Consider the following 13,729-nt stretch of genomic DNA (forward strand, 5'->3'; position numbering starts at 1 on the left):
TATTGGGGTATATATTTTTGGATAAATTATATCATTATATATCATATTTCCAAAAATATATAATATATTTTGGTGTCGGTGGTTTAATACTTTAATATTCGGCCAAGTCCTACATATGCATGATATATTAGGATTCTTATAACCGACTCAGGTAGTCTATATATATTAGATGTGTGCCCTTTTTGTAGAACCATAGTCATTTGTGAGAGAGAACCAAAGGCATATTTGAGGTTCTGCGTCTTGTGTGTCTGTGTTGTGGAACCAACATGAAGAGTCGTCAGTTTATTTGGAAGAAGAAAATAGAGAGGGATGTTTCTTTAGGTGTTAACATTGTCGCTGATATGAAATCAAGAACCACTGAAAGAAAGGCAGAGCTTGAAAAGCTGAGAAAAAGAAGGGCTCTTGAAAAGGCTTTCAAGGTTCTACGTGATGAGAGAGCCAGAGAACTTGCTCGAGCTCGTGCTCGTGCTTGTATTTGTGATGAAGAAGCAGCAGACCCTGAAACTGAAAAAGAAGAAGGAGAAAACAGGGCTATGGCTTTGGCTGTTGTAAAAGAACAACAGAGGAGGCTTCAAGAAGCGTTGGCATCAAAGACAGCTGCTTCTTCAGAAGATAGTTTCGCCATTAATGAACTGAACTTGGACTCTCAGGTTTATTGGTGGCATGGCAAGTATAGACCAAGGAAACCAAAGTATGTGAACCATGTTCACACTGGATATGTGTGGAACAAATACAATAGGACTCACTATGATCATGAAAACCCACATCCAAAGTTTGTGCAGGGGTATAAATTTGATATCTTTTATCCAGACCTTGTTGACAAAACAAAGGTTCCAAGTTTCATTCTTGAGGAGGACAAGGATTCTGAAAGCAACAATGGTGAGAGTGAGACTTGCATTATTAGGTTCCATGCAGGGCCACCTTATCAGGACATTGCTTTTCGGATTGTGAACAAGGATTGGGAATATTCCCACAAGAATGGCTTCAAGTGTACTTTTGATGGTGGTATTTTGCGTCTGTATTTTAACTTTAAACGCTGCCCATACCGTAGGTGAATTGGGTAGCTTATGAAGATTCTAGAGCCAGATTTATTACATTACTGAAGTTTGATGATGAGCTTATAACCGAACAATAGTTAATTAATTTGTGCTGTAGCTACTATTCCATCGATGTGTATTACAGAAACCTTAATTTCCTTTGCATCAGTTTAGTTTTGTGTTAATAGATTTTAACTTTTTTTTGTTGAATTTTCTTCCAACAGTTTTAGACATGATCTGTTTGATTGATTATCAATTAATTTCAATGGATAAACCATGGTGTTAATATTGTGATTATCAATAGAGAATGATGTTTTTCTCTTTGCTTGGTGTTGGTGGTGATTCTAAGCACCCTAATTGGGTGGTGAAGCTTAGGATTTGTTTGGTTTATTTTCTTTTTCCCTTTTATTTCTATTTTCCCTGTCCTGCATTGATGTCAACCGTCAAATATATATACATGTAGTCATACTCTCCTTCTCCCTAGATTTGCATGATGTTTCAAGTAAAGGGAGAGGGATGGATTGTAATCCCTGATGTGAAAGTTTGTTCCCGTGCACAATCATCTTCACTCCCATCTTATATCATCCTAGGCATGTCATCCTTAAAATACAGAAGGTTGACATCAATGCAGCAAATCTAATCTTGACAGCAAAGGAGTGTTGCAGATAATCTAATCTTGACACTTCTTCTGCAGATTAGAAGAAAAATAAAACAAAATAACCCAATTTTATTTTCTGGATAATTGTATAGATCTCTCTCTAGAGTCATGGTTTCTAGGGTAATGATGTTTCTTTGGCTGAGTAGTGTCATTAGACTCATTACTTTGTTTTCACTGAAATTATATTTCAACAGTCCTGTTTACTCAATTTAAATAGAAAACAACAGAGTAGCCTAAGGGGTAAGGCTAGCTTACCTTATGACAAAATTAGTTAGACAAAAAAGCCCTTCATTATCATTTTCCAATCTTATTATTATTTTGATAACATGAAAAAGCAATACAACTATCAAATCAGAAGCATAAATATCTGAAACCTACCTCAAAGCAGACATAAATAACAAACAACCTTCCATATCAGCCAGTAAGGGAAACAATATAAAATAAATCACCAAACCACACGCATGAAGTCTTGAGCCGCTAAGTTAGCAATTCCATGAATGTTCCCCCATCACTTTGATGCACATGGCTAATGCAAAGACTTGGGGATTGATGAGGGTGAGGTATATGGAATTATGGATATGAATGTTGGTGAGGTGTTTGTTGAAATGTATAGGGGATTGATGAGGGTTAGGATGTTGGTGGAATGGGTAGCAGTGAATTGGGGAGTAAGAAGAGCATAAAGGGAGATAAAGAGTAAGACTGAGGGATAGAATTCTGGCAAGTGAAAATGCTTGAAGAAGTTGGCTAAGGTGGAGAAAAAGATGGTCTTACAGAGAACTGGTATGGGTAGTTGGCTGCTAAGGGGAAGAAGGAAGATGGTACAAAGAAAAGGAAAGGTCAGGTTGTCTATTGAAAAGATGGTGAAGAAGAAGAAGAACAGTGGAGAAAAGGGGGTGAAGGTCAAGAAAAGAAAAAAAGCAGTGGTGTAATTTCAATTAGAAGACTAGAAGTTAGAGATAGTAATTCATTCAAATTTTGTTTTAATTGTCTAATACATAGTACTGGAGTTTTTTCCTTTTTTTTTTCTTTTTTTTTTTTGGGGGGGGGGGGGGGGGGAGGGGGGGGGGGTGTGTTGTTGTGGATGGGGTTAGACTTTTGAAAATCTGCTCATCAACATTACTAATCACTTTATCTGGTATCTTGATTCTGAGGATAAAGATAGAGTAGTTGATTTTTTGTTTTAATGATTTATATTTTCCTTATTTTTATATCTAAACTTTGGTCTTGTTCTTGTATGCAAAGTTTAAAATTTATATTGTCCTTATTGTTTTGATATTTTGCATCAAAATGGGAGCAGAATTCATTTCATGGTTATCTATGAATAATTTGAATAATTTTTATGTATATATTTATTTTGTTTAAATGTATAATCAACTTCATGCAATTCATCTAAAAGTAACGACGTTAAAACAAATGAATAATTGCCCTAAAAATTACATTTGTATATTCATAGTATTTATATTTAGAAAGACTTTCACTTAAATTTAGTCTTATTGAAGTAGACTGAAATGCTATATTAATATGATTCAACAAAAGTACAGCAATAATAAAATGTTATACTTAAGATTTTAAATATTACGAGTGTGATATATATATATATATATATATATATTTGGATTTAGATTAGGTGCTTTCAACTCAAACATATCATTTCTTATTATGTAAGTGCACCAAAAAAAATAGATCAAAGTGGACTAGAATGAACCAAGTGATCCGAATGGACCAAATTGTACCAAATGGAACAAAGTGGACCAAATGGACAGAAGATAACCGAATAGGAACAAGGTAAACCGAATAAGACCGAATCAACTGAAGTGGATAGAATGGACCGAATGGAACCAAATCAGACCAAAGTGAACAGACAGGACTGAATAGGACCAATATAGACTGAATAGGACCTAAGTGGATAGAATGGGCCGTATAGAACCAAAGTGGACAAAATGAACTGAATAGGACCAAAGTGGTCGGAATGGCCAGAATTGGACTGAATTGGATCAAAGTGGATAGAATGGACTGAATAAGACCAAATAGAACCAAAGTAGAGAGAATGGATCGAATAGGACCAAAGTGGAAAAAATGGACTGATTAGGACTAAAGTGGACTAAATAGACCTAATATGTACTGAATGGACCAAAATAGACTGAATAAGACCGAATAGAACTTCAGTGGACAGAATGGACTAAATAGGACCGAAGAGGACAGAATGGACTGGATAGAACACTAATGTGGACGGAATAAGACTTTTGAATACTTATCATTTTTTTTTTGCATTTTTGGGGCTCACATTTCTAATTTATAATGTCTATTTTAGTATTTACTTTGTACTTTTTAACTCAAAACTAAAGATTTTAACCCAAATATAATAAAATTTAATCCTTTTCAACCAAAAAATTAAGAAATTTTTTTTGAGCTAAACTTGAAAAGAAAACCTTAAAAAAAAAAAAAAAATCAACTTAGGGCTCAATTAGTCTAAAATGGACTGAAGGGGGACCGAAATTGACCGAGTGGACTAAAGTGGACTGAAGTAGACCTAATTAGACCGAATAGAAATTTTTTAATTTTTAGGGGGCCCAAATTACCTTCAAAAAAATTTTAGAAAAAAAAAATTATACATTATATTAAAATACAAAATAATTATTTATTCCCATGTATTGCGTAAGTCTGCAACTAGTAATAATTAATAATAGAAGAGACTTAAACATCTGGTCATTTGTTGGTCACCTAAAATAAGAAAGCATTATGATGAAAATGACGGAATGGAGTTTAGGTTCTCTTGAGTATGTTTGTCACTTTGCCTCTAGGTTTATTTATTCTAACTTATAAAAATGTGATAATTAGGATGAGAGAGAGAGATTTTGTCTGATAAATGCAAGTAAAAATATTTTTGGTTTTATGAGTTTGATCCTATTATAGTTTGTTCTAGTCTCTTTGATTACCAAAATTTGTTAGGGCTAGTGACTTTGAGGTCATTGTTGGTTGAAAAAGCTATTATGAAATAGGATGGAATTAATTAATAATATCTAGTCAATGATCATTTGTTGGTCACTTACAATATGGTTTCACACTACCACAAGCATTATTATTAAATTAATGGACATAAAAATGTCACTTTAAATTCTCGAGGATGTTAGTCGTATGTTTTGGTCAAGAATTTGCTGAAACTTGCTGGTGATATCTCAAATGGAACTTCCTCTTACCATAATAATGGTATGGATAGTGAATGGATTAAGGCTCACTAGCGTGTGTAACTTGCCAATAATAAATAAAAATTGGTTCCATGAGTATGAGAGTGGGATGACTTGTCCAATCTATGCAAGTTGCCTCCTCTTGCACATTTTATTGTGAAGCAATTTTGTAGCTAGCTAATGTTTACGAAGGGACTGAATTCTCAAGCTTGTGAATTGAGTATGTGTAGCAGTGATGCTGCACTTTCTTTATTTTTTTTGGTTTCATGGAACTTTCTTTCCTCGTAGACACAAGCATCATGGCATTCTTGCAAGAGATCAGTGGAGAGCCAGGGCAAGAAGGCCCTCCATTTATCTATTGACATGCAAGGTATAGATCATTGGAATTTGTAGAGTTTGAACTAATTTTTAATTATACTGATAGGGATAGGGTGTGGGATTGGAAATATGTGGTTAAATGATTAAATTTACTATATCTCAATAACTTAAGCTTTTAGAAGAAATTGTAAATTAACATGGTATCAGAATAAGAAGTTATAAATTTGGTCCTTGCCTACTCCACTCTACCTCCTATTTAAAATCTCATGTGTTGGACCTCACCTAATAAAAGGAAGTTTGAGTCACAAGTGAGGGGAGATGTTAAAGTATGTGGTTAAATAATTAAAATTATCATATCTTAATATTTTAAACTTTTGAAAAAATCGGTAATTTAACAAGATAAGGGTTAATGGGTACTCTTTTTAATAGATTAAAGTTGGCCTTCAGGTCAAATAATGTAGGACTCAGATATTCTATAGAAAGAATCTGTACAAACTTTACCAGAGCTGTTGGCAATTTAAAAGGGCATTAACTTATAGGTCATGAGCATCAACGTCAAAAGATATCATTTAGAAACAACTTCACTGATTTCATCCAATTTGTACTTGCTGCCTTTTAACTTATATCACAACTTCAAAAGATATATCATAACTTACATATTTTTCTCTCTCTCTCAAAAGGAATTTTCATTAAAATTTTGAATTTGACAAAAAAAATCTAATAGCAAAGGGCAATTTGGCTATCACTAATCAATTAGTGAGGACATTGCTCGGTTATATATATATATATATATATATATTTAGGGGGGTAATGAAATTAATTTTTTAAACTAATACTATTAATAAAAGATCAAACGTAAGAAAATATTTTCAATAATATGATTGGAGTCTAAAAATAAGATAGATAATAAAAAAAGATTAGATGAAGATGAAGATTTTGGATTGTAATCAAATTAAGAAGAAATAGATGAAGAAAAGAATTTGGATTGTAATTAAATTAATATTTTTAAAAACTTAGAAATTATAAGAGAAAAAGATAAGAAAAAAAATATAATTTTTTTAAAAAAATCTATAAATATTACTGCTGTAGGGACTCAATTTGGATTGACCCTGAATATGAATGGGTTTTCAGCCCAATCCAGCCCAAACAATAAATTTATAGAGAGTGGGTTAAAGGTTTAGGTGCTGGCCGTCGATCACCATGCATGAACTTTCTTTTATAAAAAATACTAAGAGTTTCTTTACAAATGGGGGGATGCTCCTTGGCCCGTGGCCGAGGAGACCCTTTTCTTCTTTCTTTTTTTTCCCCCCCTTGTTTTACTTTACTTGCTTTTTTTATATAGTTTTCATCTGCCTATCTCCTTATTCCATCTGTTGATCATCCATTTGCCTTTCTTCTGGCCGTCCGTCCCATCAGAGGCCTTATCAATACTCAAGTGGTTCACTCTGATCAACGTTGCCCTGCCAAGGGGTTATATCCCCATTAATGCGGCCAGAGGGGTTAGGTGAATGCATTAAGTGCGAATGCGACAGCTTGCTCTGAGCTTGTCCCCTCCCAAAAATTATCCTTAGAATGCCGAGGACGAACAGGTTCTCGGCGTGGGTTACAAAAGAGGCTTTGTCTGACTTAGCCTTGGCTGGTCAGTCCTCCTCGGCGTTGGCCTTGGGCCTACTATGCGATGGGCTGTGATTATCAGGCCCACGGGCCCCACAATAGCCCCTCAAAACCCTGCTGCACGTTCCCTCGGACGGGGAGGAGGGTTTTGATACCTGCGGGCCCTCTAGACGAGTCGCCCCACTTCGGTTTGTGTTGATGCTGGCGGCTTTTTGACTGCCCGATGCGCGTTTTTAGCGTTTCAAGACTTAATGGGTGCCCACATTAAATTTTGGCGGCACCACGTTTCCCACTTTCAACGGCATGATCTTTTGCTTTTATGAGCAAGCGGTTACATTTGGGGAACCTAAGGGGGAGTATAAATACCTGTTTGAACCTACTGGTTTCATCATTTTCGCGCTTACAATTATTGATGCATATAGTTTGAATCTGGTTCGACTTGCACACTATCTGAAGAGTATCGTCATATTTCTGTAAGTCTTCTTTTTCTAGCGACCCCAAATTTCCTTGATTTCACTCTTCCTTTTCTCTTTTAGAACTTTTAGTTGTCTTTGGGGAATGGGTAAGTTTAAGAAGTTGGTCGAGTCCGATGAGATGATGAACAAATTCATTGTTGACTATGGAATACCCAATAATGTGAATTTAAAGTACTGTGAAGAGGGAGAGTGGTACCTTAGGAGGAGAGAGGGTGAAGTTGTGATCCCGATAGTTGCTTTCGTAGAAGGAGGGATGAGAATCCCTATGAGGCCGGTGACCCTTAATTACCTTAGGCATTTTCGCCTGGCCCCTACTCAGTGTGCCGTGAATGTATTTAGGATATTAGGGTGTGTAGATACCCTGAATGAGAAAATGGGGCTGAGACTGACTCACCACGATGTGAACTGGTGTTACAACCTTCATCACCTGAGGGGTAAGACATATTATATGAAGACAAGGGACGATAGGGTTCGTCTTATCCAGTGTCTTCCTGATTCCAATAAGGGGTTGAACCAAGATTTCCTCATAGTGTCGGGAGAGTGGCACAACGGCTTTCATTGCCCAACGGTAGAGGGGGAGCCAGGTAGGGCATCCGAAATACAAGATAATCTAGGTCTCAGCATTTTCAAGTTCTATACCTGTATACTCGATTTGGTTGATTAACCATAGGAATTTCGCTTTTCTTTTCGCAGACCCACACGCTTTTGCACGTCATTTCCACCTGGTTAACAAAGCGGATTTGGAAACCGTTCTCAGGTCGGACCTTTTCTTGAACGAACCTGATAACCAAGTCAGAGCTGCTCATAAAATCCTCGGATGCGACCCAGCTCAGACGTCATTCCCAGTTCCGAAGCACGTAATTAGAGCTCGTGACCCTCGGCTTACGCAGATTACCGTGGTGGAAGGCGGTTTTGCTTTTACTGAGGGGTCTTATATACCTGAAGGCATTCCGCTATCAGGTCCCTCTTCATCCCGGCAAGTAACGGTGGCCGAGAAAGGACCATCTAAGAAAGCAAGGGAGGTGGTTGAACTGAGCTCTTCCGAGGACGAATATAGTGTGTTTGACTTAGTTGATCAGTCCGAGGATCCTCCCGGTGACCTAGGAGACCCCCATTTGCCCGAAGCCGATCTCCAGTCCATAAGAGTTGGTACTCAGGCTGAGATGGGTTTAAAAAGACAGCCCCAAACCAACCTTCTTGACTTGCTCGAAGGCAGTTCCAAGAAGGATGTACCAGGGGAGTTGCAGACCCAGCCCCCAGCACCTCAGCCCCAGATTCTAACCATGCAAACCAGGTCGTCCCCTGTTCCCACAGTAACAGACCCTCCTACCGAGTCTCATGACCCGAAAAGGAAAAGACTTTCCAAGGGTAAGGAGCCAATGGATGGGAGCAAATCTCATTCTTCGCCCGAGGAGGGTAGGTTTCGCAGACCTCCGAAGCAACTGAAGCTCGGTGATAAACGGAAGAGCAAGAAGGCCACCCAGCAGTCCGAGGCTCAAGCCTGGCTGCCTGCTGCCATGCTCCATGATCAGCCCCTGATGGATAACGCGTCGATGCGGGAGTCTCAAGGAGACGAGGGGGCTCTCGTGGCCGAGGCCCTGGAGAAATCTCTTCTTCTTCCCACCGACATGGCGGAGTTAGAGAAAATGAGTGGCGTAGAGGTTGTCCTCGACCTTAAGAAATATCTAGGCATGGTAGGCCCTTTGACACCTATTCATTTTACTCAAAATTTTGTCGCTTAGTACCTTTCTTTCTCTTTACAGAGTTGCTTGTTTTTACTGGCAGGCTATCCAGGCCCTTTTCAGGTTGGGCGAAGAGGTTGATGATCATAGCAATGCCTTAGCGCAAGAACGCGATAAGTTCCTGGAGGCGGCCAATACTCTTAAGAGATCTGAGGCCGACCTGAAAAAGGCGACCGAGGATCTGGCAGAAATGGCGAAGGCCAGGGATACTGCTGTCTCTGACCTAGCCGTGGTCAGGAAGCAAGCTGAGGATCAAACTAACCGCTTGCAAGATGTTGAGGGTCAACTACAAAAAGCCAAAGAAGACATTACCTATATGAAGGGAAATTTGACCAAGGCGATCCATGAAAAAGGTGTTGCCGAGTATGCCAGGGACGAGGCTGTGAGAGCCAAAGATGAGGCGGTATTTGCGAAAATAGACGCTGAGCGCTCTATGGAAAAGGCAGAGGAGGATGCTTTCGCAGAAGGGGTGGCTAAGACTGAAGCCACCCTTCGGGCTCAAGTTCCTGCAGTGTGCAGGCATTACTGTTCTCAAACCTGGCATGAAGCCCTCAACCAAGCAGGGGTTGACGCCTCCTCTGATCTTAGAAGGGAGGACAGGGTGTACTACCCTACCGCCATTCGCGAGGTTGTACCTGCTGCTCCTGAGGATGGATCCTCATTACCATCGGTTGAAGGTCAAGATATGACCGCCGAGGATACGCCGTTAACTGATCAACCATCCGAGGAAGTTGAGCCCCAGATAGCGTTGGGGGACGTTGTAACTGAGGGTCACGAAGTACCATAAGACGTGGCAAGTCCTCCGACGGACCTTCCGAGATCTAGCCCTTAAGCTTTGGCCCAAGCTTTTTGATTTACTTACTGACTTGGTTTGCCTACTGAGTTGAGGAGACTAGTATACGGCACAGGATAGCTTTGTTTATTTTCTCTTTGATATTATTTTGTTTCTTACCTCAGCAGCATTGTAAGGGAATTGTATACTTTCCGTTTGAACTGAATATATAATACTTTGCTTCCATCTAATGATATTTTCTTTTGTTTGCTTTACTATTTGTATTCTGCTCAATATTCGTATTCTATTCCGGAGTTAGCCTCATGAAACCGTCTGTTACCCTTCGAATATAAATCTAGAGATCGTGGTATAGCTTGATTCTAAGTAACGCTTTGGTTTTTCTCTAGATAGTTATTTTCTCTACGGGTTTAAGTCCGATGACCATGCAATACCCTGGTTCTGCCCAGTACTCAGGTATAATGGTGTGTGTAGTTTTACCATAGGTTTGGGTCCGAGGACCATGCAATACCTTGGCTCTGTCTACCACTTCTATTTTTCTATAAGTATCTAGTTTCCTCATAGGTTTGGGTCTGAGGACCATGCAATACCTTGGTTCTGTCTAGTACCCAAGTATAATGGTGTGTGTAGTTTTACCATAGGTTTGGGTCCGAGGACCATGCAATACCTTGGCTCTGTCTACCACTTCTATTTTTCTGTAAGTATCTAGTTTCCCCATAGGTTTGGGTCCGAGGACTATGCAATACCTTGGTTCTGTCTAGTACCCAGGTATAATGGTGTGTGTAGTTTTACCATAGGTTTGGGTCCGAGGACCATGCAATACCTTGACTCTGTCTACCACTTCTATTTTTCTGTAAGTGGAGGTTTGTCCTCAGACCACTTTACTGGAGATGATTCCTCATTGGGTCAGATTATGATATTTACACGTGGCATTGATCTCGCCTCCAGCTCGAGGCCCCATCTTTTTCATTTATGAAGCGCCCTTTGTCTGTTCGTGTTCCGCGCTGGACGCCTTGGTGCGCGAAACGCGCCTTCATTAATGTCCTCGTGAATTAACACGAGTCCAACAGTCCACGGCCTCCTTGGAAATTGACAGCTTCATTATTAGCCCAGCTGATAATTTCCTTTTCGAACTCTGCATGAATTAACTCTCACCAACCCCCAACCCCTATATAAAGTGAGGAGATGGTTCCCTCACAATCCATGGACCTTCAACGCAAACAGAAAAAACACATTCTTCCAACTTCCCAAGCCCTTTTAACAACCCCGCCGGAATTGTTACCGGGATTGACAAAAACCGGTATGGCCGTAGTCCCACTGGGCTTTCGGTGCGGCAGAGTCTAGGCGTAACCCCGATGGCGCCCTTCGAGGTGTCCCAGAGGGGTGTTGTTAGAGAACTTAACGTCTTTCCTCGGAGCACACCCCCGACGAGGAAGACGTGCGGATTCAAATCATGGGCGGTGCTCGAGTGTTGCCGTCTCCAACGGCCAACGCTCGTGAGGACTGGAGAGAATCGAGGGAACATCATGGGGGAAGGTATCCCGGAGCCCCTGCATCTGCTCCTCTCTTTGTTCCAGCTCCGCCTGGCCGAGAAGGGAGTTGTTGGTGGCCTAGGAACATGATTGCCCTTCCCCTTCTCCGCCTCTTGTCAAGCTCTCCCATTCTCTTTATACCAATAAAGGGACGGCTTGACGCTTCCCACCGGTTAGTTTTCTCTTAGGGCGGCTCCACCTGGGCCTCTGATTGTAGAAATAGCTGGTAGGATTAGCTTGTAAATTTGTATGTGAAACACACCTGCCTGAGCCTCTGATTGTAACTTGTACTTTTTCTATTCATGAAATAATAATATCAAGATCTTTCTTTTTTTTCTACTGTCAAATCTTCTATATTTTTTTTTTCAACTTACTGCAAAACGAATACTTAGAACACTCGCTTGGTGCGTCGGCCAGCACCCTAATCCTTCCCACAAACGGCGCCAATTGTAGGGACTCAATTTGGATTGACCCTGAATATGAATGGGTTTTCAGCCCAATCCAGCCCAAACAATAAATTTATAGAGAGTGGGTTAAAGGTTTAGGTGCTGGCCGTCGATCACCATACATGAACTTTCTTTTATAAAAAATACTAAGAGTTTCTTTACAAATGGGGGGATGCTCCTCGGCCCGTGGCCGAGGAGACCCTTTTCTTCTTTCTTTTTTTTCCCCCCCTTGTTTTACTTTACTTGCTTTTCTTATATAGTTTTCATCTACATATCTCCTTATTCCATAATTTGATCATCCATTTGCCTTTCTTCTGGTCGTCCGTCCCATCAGAGACCTTATCAATACTCAAGTGGTTCACTCTGATCAACGTTGCCCTGCCAAGGGGTTATATCTCCATTAATGCGGTCAGAGGGGTTAGGTGAATGCATTAAGTGCGAATGCGACAGCTTGCTCTGGGCTTGTCCCCTCCCAAAAATTATCCTTAGAATGCCGAGGACGAACAGGTTCGCGGTGTGGGTTACAAAAGAGGTTTTGTCTGACTTAGCCTTAGCTGGTCAGTCCTCCTCGGCGTTGGCCTTGGGCCTACTATGCGATGGGCTGTGGTTATCAGGCCCACGGGCCCCACAACTGCAATTTAAGATTAGACCATTTTTTTTTTTTTGGTAGTATACGGTTGCTGCAATTTAAGATGCATTAGACCTTTTGATTTAGTGTAGTATACGTTGTTTTATTTTTAAATGGAGTAATTAAAAAATAAGAAGAATTAGATCACACTACATCTACGTTGCTGCAATTTAAGATGCATTAGACTTTTTTTATGTAAATGTTTTCATTTTAAAATCTAAAAATCTAAAAAAATTTCTGCAATTTAGTGAAGTCGCTTGGTGCAACCCCGGCTTCTAAGCCCAAATTTTATTATATAATATATGATATGATATGATATGAAATATAAAAGTCTTCAATATCATAATTGGGTCAATTCTATGATTTGCTAAATAAATTTTAGTATTTAAAGAAAAGAAAAGTCAGATTTATGTAGTACTCTATATGGGGAATGCACATGGTTCATTCGATTAAAAGATTAAATATGAGTATATTACATATTGAAATGAAAATTTTGAGATTAAAGATTAAATATTTGAGATCCCAATCGTTTAGTATAATTTCATAAATTATTTGCAAATACCAACTAATTAAGTGAAATGTATACATGGACGTATCTAGGAGGGGGTGGGGCCAAGGCTCTGGCCCAAAATTTTTATTTTTTTTCAATTAGGTATATTTTGAGTTTGTTATAATTGGGCCTCCTCTCTTTTAAAGCCTTAGTCCTCCTCTCCTAAGATTATCAACCTAGACAGCCTAAGTAGGGATGGCAATGGAATGGGATGGGTTCGAAAGATGGGGTTTTCACTCCCGTCCTGCATGGTTTCGTCTTACCCCCATTCCGGCCCTACCCTACATGATGGAAAAAATTTGCTTGCCTCATCCCCGCCCCTTGGAGCCTTGCGAAATCCCGCTATATCTTGTAAAACTCTATTTCTTGTTAATTTGTCCATAATTATTACAATTGTTTTTAATAAAACATGTTTCGTTAATAAAAATATACTTGAAATTACAAATAAATTTATCTCATCAAATCTAACTAATTTTTTGCAAAAATTGAATAATATTATTAAAGTGTTTAACAATACAATATCACAACAAAAATAAAAATCTCATATTACAAAATTAATGATTCAATAGTACATAAATTTGTTTATAATAAAGACAAAAGAAAATGTTAAAATTAGTACCTTATTTCCAAACTTGCTAGAGAAAAAAGAGAGGCAAAAAGCCTTATTGGGTAGAATAAAATAAGCCAATAATATATTTATTTAAATAGTAGAGTTTTAGGATATGAAAAAATTACAATTTAACTTTTATCAAT

At 39.0% G+C, this 13,729-nt stretch overlaps 1 protein-coding gene across 1 annotated transcript; it reads left to right on the plus strand.

The window, feature by feature from the left end:
• Positions 1-266: 266 nt before the first annotated feature.
• Positions 267-1,055, plus strand: LOC111991471 (splicing factor Cactin). Its single transcript, XM_024023240.1, has one exon. It carries the CDS (start codon positions 267-269, stop codon positions 1,053-1,055), a length of 789 nt encoding a protein of 262 aa, XP_023879008.1.
• The last annotated feature ends 12,674 nt before the right edge of the window (positions 1,056-13,729 follow it).

Source organism: Quercus suber, unplaced genomic scaffold, assembly GCF_002906115.3.
Source record: "Quercus suber isolate HL8 unplaced genomic scaffold, Cork oak 2.0 scaffold_390, whole genome shotgun sequence".
In the NCBI taxonomy this organism is placed as follows: Eukaryota; Viridiplantae; Streptophyta; class Magnoliopsida; order Fagales; family Fagaceae; genus Quercus; species Quercus suber.

Excerpts from the sequence above, each read along its gene's own strand:
- LOC111991471 (XM_024023240.1), top strand. The coding sequence starts at position 267 with ATGAAGAGTCGTCAGTTTATTTGGAAGAAGAAAATAGAGAGGGATGTT.